The sequence below is a fragment of the Rhipicephalus sanguineus genome, chromosome 7 (assembly GCF_013339695.2).
Source record: "Rhipicephalus sanguineus isolate Rsan-2018 chromosome 7, BIME_Rsan_1.4, whole genome shotgun sequence".
Taxonomy (NCBI): Eukaryota; Metazoa; Arthropoda; class Arachnida; order Ixodida; family Ixodidae; genus Rhipicephalus; species Rhipicephalus sanguineus.
The window spans coordinates 60,558,573-60,568,128 of record NC_051182.1 but is presented as its reverse complement, the minus strand read 5'-3'; the positions used below and the strand labels follow the sequence as shown (position 1 = coordinate 60,568,128).

The 9,556-nt window shown below is 43.6% G+C and overlaps 1 protein-coding gene across 1 annotated transcript; it reads left to right on the top strand.

Moving 5' to 3' along the window:
- The first annotated feature begins 5,301 nt into the window (after positions 1–5,301).
- Positions 5,302–9,267, top strand: LOC119400696 (uncharacterized). Its single transcript, XM_037667698.2, has 2 exons — positions 5,302–5,439; positions 6,890–9,267. The coding sequence occupies exon 2, from the start codon at positions 6,890–6,892 to the stop codon at positions 9,254–9,256; it is 2,367 nt and encodes a 788-aa protein (XP_037523626.1). The 5' UTR covers positions 5,302–5,439; the 3' UTR covers positions 9,257–9,267.
- Positions 9,268–9,556: the final 289 nt, after the last annotated feature.

Genomic DNA, 9,556 nt, shown 5'->3' with positions numbered 1-9,556 from the left:
TTTCTACCGCGTTTCAGAGCTCGTTAGGCTCATTTAGCCTCCCGCGTCTAAATAGATGTTCATGCGGCACACCGCTAGTCTCGCTTCCGTACAAATTTCGCAGCTTTCGTGCTCAGCAATAGGTTGAAAGCCAAGTGATCGGCAAGGGCGCATTCGGCATAACTTGCAGAGATTAAGCGCAAAGGACGCCGCCACAACAGGCGCTCGACGGACGCATTTAATGGTGTCCTGTTTTCACCACCTGACGTTCTGCTACTGAGCAAAAGAATGTCCAGGCAAGCTTTGAGAGTGTGATGCCTATGAGATAGAGTTTTGCGCAAAACTCCCAGGATAATTGGTATGAAAAGTACTGAGTGACATGACACCCCACATTATCAAAAAATGTTAACATAAGCACATTACACGTTACAGCTCGGAAATTGTAACAAGTGCTTTACAAAGTTAATGAAGAAAGTAACGCGTTATTGGTAACACCGTTACTTGTAACGCATTTGCAACGACACTGCAGAAGTAGTACTAGCAATCAAAACTGGTTTTATACCCGTGTCACATGGGCGTTTGGAAGGCCTCCAAACCGAGAGTCCATTGACTCAATGGCGAACTACGAGCTGCTACATGGGTGGTTTCTAAGGCCACCAAGTCAATAGTCTATCAAGTCAATGGAGCACCCTACAACTCTATCAAAACCCCAAATGCCATTGAGCAAAAGAAACAAAAATAGCATGAGACTGTCCTCTCGTTCAGTGTTCTCGCACTCATGAATAGAAAAAAAGAACAGTATGCTTTAAAACCAGTACGTGTGAGCATAATGAATTACTAAGTATAGTAATTTTCCCAATTGAAAAGTGCGGACTGCACATACAGTGAACAACAGTGATAGGTGTGCCTTGTCGGGAGTACATGACGGGCACACCTAAATATATATGTATAGCAATGCATGAACGATTGACTAAAAAGTTTACACAAATACTTGTGCCTTTAAGTGAATATCTATTATTTAACTGCTGGTGACACGAAAATGAAAATAAAGATCCACAGCACCACACAATTTTTGTGAGACATTCTTGTACTACTTTGTGGCTGTTCAAAACTGGCATGTAGCAGCATGAAAACTCCATTGAGTTGACAGAGTTGTCGCGTTTTGAAGGGTATCGACTGGATAGTGTATCAAGACTTCCAATGTGACACAAGTATTATGTGCACGTGCAATACTGTCGGGAAAGAACAGGAACATAAAAGATACCACATGGTCCTAGGGTAGTAAAATAAAGTCTCAGACAGAATTTTTAAGAGTTAAGATAGAGCAGTTCCTTTACGAGTATGATCAAAGGCATGCTGATGCAAGCCTCTCTGCTTGTGAAGGTTATGAAAGCTTTTTAGATCACCCTAGCTTTTCTTGCTTTATATTAAGATGCACATCAGGTGAACCTTTTGTTTGCAGTTTTTACATATGCAATGGACCAGAATATTGCTGTCTGAGCAAGCCTTCGATGACTTCTAACGCAGGAGTATTTGTATGATAATAGGCAGTTTTAGAATAGCGTACGCTAAGATAGCGTTAGCGTTTGCGGCCCGCTATTTCCGTCACTTAACGGGAGCCCGCAAGCGGTTAGTGTACGACGCATGCGCAGTTGCGCGAAAAGCCACCGCAAAGCTTTGCGTACGCTATTCTAAAACTGCCTAATGAATGTGACTGTAATTTCATTATCTAGATTCCTCAAAGCTCAATGACCCCAGTGAAATAACAATTTACTTACAGCTCCACTTCCCAATACGTCCTCGAGCTGCGGGTATTTCTCAAGCAGAAGCGAGGTCACCCTTGAGTAAAAATGGCGAGTTGGAAACCTGAAGAATAGTTGAAAATATTACTATTGGTTGTTTTGGGGGGGCTTTAATGTTCTAAAGCGACTCAGGCTATGAGAGACGCCGTAGTGAAGGGCTACGAATATTTAGACCACCTGGGGTTCTTTAACAAACACTTAATCTAAGTACACGGGCTTCTGACATTTCGCCTCCATCACGATGCAGATGCCACGGCGGGTATTCAATACCACAACTTCCGTGTCAGCAGTTGAGCACCACAACCACTACACCATCGGGGTGGGGTGAAAATAACCTTGTTCAAGTCTCCACCGAGATATAGTTTGTTTTTGCCTCTGACACATGCAGATTTTGCAAATGCCTTTGAGGCATCTTTTTTTATTAAAAGGTCTGAAGAGTTAATGACTTTCTCTATAGAATCAAATCTATTAAAGCCTCACTAATTCAAAGCCTGTCTGAGCAACTCAAAATGTGTGAATTAGCATGATTTTGGAGCCTACATTATTCAATTTGTAAAAACTCTGCATTTCCAGCTCAAATCAGCCAGAAAACTTTCATCACTAATTATGTAATCATGGCAATTTTATGAATGAATTGTCTGCATTTTCAAAGTAACTGTTGCAATTATAAACGTTTTTGTTCAATCTCCCAAAAAATGGCAAGATTCTGAAAATCTGGTGGTCACATCTTTTATATTATGACAGCAAGATTTTTGTACAACACAATTTCATGCCCACTGAACTTATAAATTACAAGGCACTGCTAATTCCACGGCCATCATGAATAGGGGCAATTTACTCACAGTGTGATCTTCTTCATTTCTGTAAACAGCATGTCCACAATTTTTCGATACGCTGCCGAAGAAATGGGGCTGCCAGTGGTAATGCTCTCATGAAGACTCCCAAGGTTTGGTAGCACAAAAGTGTGCCCATCATCCTCTGATCGTGAAGGCCTACAAGATATCTTCAGTTTAAAGCTCAGTTCTCAACAAAATACTACAACTACAAAAAACAGAGTGCCCTTTGTCACTAAGGGCAGTATGGCAGTAGTAATGCTAGTAGTAATGACAGTTGGCAGTACGGCGCTAGTCCTGCTTCGTGTGTTCCTTTTAGTCGATTTTTTTGCGCTGCTTCTAGTATTCGCGTCAAGATCATTTAAGGGTCCCTTTAACAGCTAAAACCTATACTATTCGTGACCCTTCGAGACTCAATAAAATTCTACTATGCCATTCAAATGCACTTACAGATCGAAGGAAACACTAATGTCATTTTCGTTGTCTTGGCTGCCACAGGCCACCATACTGTTTGATGTAATGTGCTGCAAAAAAAAAAGAGAAAAAAGGTCCATACACAAATTTGTAGAAGAGTTGGGATTTCACTGAACATGCGACAACCAAATTGAAATACCTCTGGAGAAGTTGATGCACACTGCTTCTCATTGTCTGGGCGCAGTTGAATTATCGACAAGTCGGGTATAGTGTCCTCAGGAGAGATATCTACATACTCATTGAACGTCTTGTCTAGTATCTGTGAATGGTAAAGCACAACTGTGTTTTATATCGTGAAGAGACTTGAGGAAACTATGAAGGACAAGGATGTAAAGTGGCTCTGTTACGTAGGGCAGCAAAGTATTGTAAAAACGCACAAGCAGAGTCATGCTTTTGGATTAGAAAGCAGTATAGTATTTGTCACCCTGGATGTGCTGTTATGCGAACGAAGTGCATTAATAAGCATTTGTTTGGCAAGCGATCCTATACGGAACCCTGCAATGAATGAGCACACTGAATGAAGCGCTCCTAAAGGGAGCATTACACACATTACACTTTTGAGTGCAGGGGAGCTCGACAAGACCCCTTTACATTACGTATGGCACTGGTTCTCGCCGAGTAACGCCAAGCGCCCTTCTTAAGGCTCTTCCACACGCCGCGATTGTAATAAAAAAAAATTGCCAGATCCCACGCACAGTGGGAATCGATATGCGAAGCATAAGTAACGAAACGGCCACGAGGGCACAAAGACGCAGGCAAGGGCATTGCTTACGCCATGAGGCATGTATGTCTTGATATTTTTCCGTTACATGGATTTCATGTTCCTCATACGTGACACGCATGTCATTATTTTCATGATACGACCTGACATTCATGTTCGTCATGTACTCGTGTCGCGCCACACCGACCTAGGCGCAAATGAACGCAGCGAAACGGCCGCGAGGGAAGGAATTCGCGCCATGTTAATCATGACAAACGACACACATGTCATTGTTTTCATGTCACGACCTGGCAAATGTTCGTCACACACTCATGTCACGCCACACCAATTTCGACTCAAATGAACTGAACCAAACGGCTGCAAAAGCACCAAGTATGCGTGACGTTAACCATGTCGTACATGACATGTATTCAACCTGACATTCATGCTCGGCATACGCTCATGTAACGCCATACCGATTTCGGTATATATGTCCAGTTAGCAAAACGGTCGGAAGCTCATCAAGACAGTGTCATGTAATACATGCCGTACATGACACGCAAGTCACGATTTTCATGCTAATATCTGTCATTTACGTTCATCGTAGAATCACGTCGCACAATACCAAATTCGGTACATGTCAAGCTAGCGAAACGGCCGTGAGCGCAAAAAAAAAATCGCACGAACCGCTGCGACCAGAGCGAACCAATTCCAGCACATTGGTTGCTCGTCGCTGACGGTTGCGATCGGTCATTTTGTCGCTGCCAGTAACTTTCCGAAGAACACTGTGTTTCTGGCCATGTCAAACAGCCTTTAGCAAAATAAACACGACTCATACTCTAACATTTTGCGAAGAGCCTCTTTCAAGTAACCTGCAGTACTTTCGCATAACGCTACTTTATCGGGCGCAGTTAACAAGCGAACAAAGGAATACGTCCACTTGCCTGAAACGAGCTCGACGTCAGGTCCACTTTGCCGCCGAGAACTGGGCACGCGCTGATTGCCTGTTTAAGCGCGCTGAGGGTGTCATCTTCAAGATCAAATGTCCTTGCCGCACCAATGTGCGGTACGCTAACAAGGCAGCGCGGCATCGCACGCTAATATGCATACACAGGGATCACTAGTACTTTCAAAGAGCAGCGCCGAGGTAGTGCCGTGATCTTGCGCGGGAAACCACACCATGTGACCGACGCAAATCAACAGAGTCGCAAAACTTGCGACTGCAGTATAAAAAAATGCTACCTTTTAAACTTAAAATGTTTGCACTGGTAAACATTTCTGCCACCTATTGGTGAAAGAAAAGTACGTGGACACCAAGTAACGTTTGCAGTATTAAAAATATAGTACAAAATACTATCTGTAGATGGCGCAACAAACTGTGTATACCAAAAAGCAGTGACATATATAAATTTTTGTGGGTTTGGTTTGCGCTTTTACTAAGAGAATTAGAAGGTGATGTTTGACCATCTTTGGCAGAAATAGTTTCATACTAAAGATGCTGAAGATGCAACATATTCTTTTGAAATGTCACTGTTGAGTGGGAGCGTTGCGCTTTGTCTGTGTTATCGCTGTTTCAAGGCCCAAACAACGCAGGCAGGCTTGCAGTCTAAAAGGATGCAAACAGTCCCGACTTCGAAGGAACATAACAAAAGTAAGCGTTATGAAACAGTGAACCTGTGTGCTGCTTTTCGCGCTGGAGCCGTGTGGTGCTACTGCAGTGAAATAGGGCTGCAGTACTTACTCAAACATTGGTCAATGCGTCAAAAGTTATGCCCTTGAATTTGCGAAGCAAGTGCATCCTCTACTATGCTCTTTCCGTGACGGTGCGAAAGCGCTTTATTGCGCGTTCTTGCTCGCCGCCTCCTAGCCGTGGAGGCGGCAGTGAACGCGGGGAAGGGCCACCTGTTTATGGGAGAGGCGGTACACCAAAGCCGATTGAGCAGCCGTACTGTGCCAACGGCTGTGCGGCGTTGCGGAGCGCGCTGTGGCGCTTGTTCCCGCTGACAGCAAGCGTGGAGAGCGAAGTAGCCGTCGGCATTCCCGGCCTTTTACTTCGGATGCTGTGCCGTGCTCCCGACCGGGCTGCAGAAATTAGGCGCCTTTTCCTCTTCAAACCACTACCACCACCATGTTTCGGCCGCTAAGCCAATCGGCTCAAGCCTATTAATGCGCGATACCGCTAAGCTTATATTTAAATCAATGACACTGAGCGTGCGGCAGGAACTCGCCGGGCAGCTCATTCGTTTTAAGTTTCGTTTATAGGAGCACATGCGTGCATCAGGCACGGTAATCAATCGCTGGGGGTACGTGGTTAGCTTCATTTCAACGTTTCGCGGTACCATTTACAGCTTTGCGCTTCGCATTGGTAATTGGCCAGAACACGCGAGTTTCGACAGTGCGACTTAAAAATCACCTTGGCCTGTATGCGAGTACATACGGTAGTGTGTAAAAGCATTTTAGCAGAAAGCACGGAAACAGCAAAAATAGTCGCAACTTATGCATAATTCTAATTTTAACTAGTATGTGCTTGTGCTTGCACACAAAGCTGATTTGGTGATTTGTGTGATGCCACTAAACTTTGTGGGCCAATTGTTACTACAACCATATGAAGAAAGTAGGCCATCATTGCAACAAATAAAACATAGGGGGAGTGTTTTTTCTTTCTTTATGTTGTGTTCGTGAATGGAAGGGCAGTGGTAAAACTATTTTTTCCCGAAACATAATCGACTGGAAAGTTTAAAGGAAAGGTAACCATGGGCTATCCGTATGATATGAACCCATGACCTGCATATCATTACAGAGCGAATGATACAGGATGTGCTGCTTGTGTTCTGTTGCCCTACGAGGCTTTTACAAAAATAAAGGAACACTTCTCACTCGAGTACAACAGCTTGCCCATGTAAGCACAGTTGTAGTTTATCATTACAAGGATTCTGCATTGTGTACACTTACCTTAATTTGTACCTGAAAGTAATTCATTGGCGTGAAGGTTTCTGATTTTCACAAAATGGACTGGATGGAGTTTACATTCGCAAGTCATATTAGTACGCTGGAAAAACCATCAAGGAGTGTTTCTCAAAATGAATTATTTGTCTTTTCAGATGCCAGCAGTGCGATTCTTTCGTTGCCCACGGTGTGCCTATCACCAGTTCTCCTTGAAGACACTGTTCAGGCACCTGCGCACTGCCCATGGCCATGAATCAAATTGGGTGTGCGGCTTGGGTGGCTGCATGCAAACATTTCGTCACTTCTTTTCATACAAGAGGCATGTCTACAGAAAACATGCTGCTTACACAGAAGTAATGCACACTCGTGACGCGCAGGTGACGATGGCACGAAGCACTACGAATGCAGCACCTGATATACCTCAAGATGAAGAAGAGAGCCCAAATGTGCAAGTCGAACAGCATGACTCTGTCAGGTCTTCAAGTGATTATGCTTATCAACTGGCAGCACTACTTCTCAAATGGAAGGAAGGAAGGCGGCTACCTGAATCCACAGTGCACGAATTAGCCAACGATGTTATTGATTTTGTGGAAACCATCGCAGACCATCCGCAGATGCAATCTCATGATGAGCCATCCGTCAACATGCAAGAGATTTGCAAGGAGCAACTTGACCAGCTGCGGACAAGGTCTGGCCGGACAACTTACTGGAAAGCACATTTTCCACTTGTTGAATCGCGTACGGTAGTGTTGCATGGAGGTGACACCATGGAATACGTTCCACTCTGTGACGTGCTCAAGCACATGCTTGAACATTCACAACTTTCAGATGAGTACAGCAGTTACTCCTGTACAGATGGTTACATGCGTTCGGTATTTGATGGAAGTGCATTTCAAGACCATGATTACTTTGCTGGTGATACCAGAAAACTTTGCTTGCCATTGTGCAGTGATGAGTTTGAAGTGTGCAATCCACTAGGCAGCAAGAGGGGAAAACATAAAATGACAGCTGTCTATTTCTCCGTGCTAAATTTTGATGTGAAGTTGCGGTCAGCACTGTCAGGCATTCACCTCTTACTCCTTGTCAAAGATAAGCATGTTGCCACATACGGTTTTTCCAAGATTCTTGAGCCACTCATTGCAGATGTCAAGGTTCTAGCAAACCGCGGCATAACTGTAAATGGACACCTTGTGAAGGGATCTGTTTTCGTTTTTACTGGCGACAATTTATCTAGCCATAGAATTGGAGGCTTCAAGTGTACATTCAGCCAAGGAAGAATTTGTAGGTACTGCATGGCTCTGCGGACCGAAACCAACTACAAACACTTGGAAGGCGATTTTGTGCTTCGCTCGCCAGAAGGCCACAAGCACCACTTGAGTATGTTAAGTCCAGGGCTGCCCACTCTGTCACTATATGGGGTCAAGGAGCCATGTGCTCTTTTGTGTCCTGGCTTTGATCCGACACTGCATCTTCCGCCGGATATAATGCATGATATCCATGAAGGAGTTCTACCATTTGCTATGCGGCATATAATATCTGCATTAACTGAACAACAGTTATTTTCACTTAGTGATTTGAACAAAAGCATTTCAGAGTGGCTTTATGATCCTCATGATATCCGCAACAAACCAGAGCCCAGTTCAAAGTCATATCTTCAAGGAAAGGCTGTATTTAAGGGATCGACAACACAGGCATTTTGCCTATTTCGCAATCTAACCTTATTTGTTGGTGATAGCGTTCCTTCAGACAGTGCAGTTTGGCAGCTTTACCTACTTCTCAGAGAAATTGTTGACATTGTCATGAGTCACAAAATTCCAGTTGCATATGTTGCCTACTTGCAAAGAAAGATTCATTTCTTCAGTCTTGACTTCAAAGCTTTGTTTCCGTCAGCAAAAATTCCATGTAAAATGCATTACCTCATACACTACCCTTCACACATACAAAAATTTGGACCATTGAGCCTGTTATGGGCAATGCGATTCGAGTCAAAGCATCAGTATTTCAAAGACATTGCTCGAAAAATACGCAACTGGAAAAACCTTTCTCGCAGTCTTGCAATGAGGCACCAGTTTTTGCAGGGTTTTTTGTTCACCACAGGGGATCACAAATCAACTCCCCGTAATACAGGTGTGCGGTGCGTACTGTATGAGCACCTACCTTGCTGTATTAGAGATTTTATAACTGTGAATAACCTTGTTTGCACAAGTCCAGTGGTTGTGAAATCTGTGATTGTTGATGGGAGGACATACAGTGAAGGCTGCTGTCTAGTCAAAAGTGTTCCAGAAGATGGGCTACCAGAATTTTTGCTTGTGTCTCAAATATTTTATGTGAACAAGGTACTGCTGGTTATGGCTAAACTGCTTGAGACTGTATGTTTTGATGAGCACTTTCATGTGTATGTTGTTAGTGCCATAGACAAGTACAATGTTCTAACTTCATTTTCAGAGTTTGAAATAGAGCCGTTGTACGTGCATGAACACAAGGGTCGGAATGTCATAAGCACGCGCCATTCGTTATTCTAAATTTGTGAAAGGATTTGCTCATGGAGAAATGTGAACAAGAAACTTGCACATAACTTTAAAGGAGTACTGACACAATGTCTAGGCATCGCAAGTGAGACGTTTTTCATTTCCATGGCATGCAGTGTTAACGCTCTCCACACATCGGAGCCAAGAAACATGTATAACATATTTCAGTTTGATTTTAAAATTTTCATCACCCGGCATCTGCAAGACAATTCTACCGCAATACAGATTATCATGACGAGTCAACATAATTCGCTGTGTCTACGAACTCTGCGTCTTGCAAGCGGCCAAAATTGG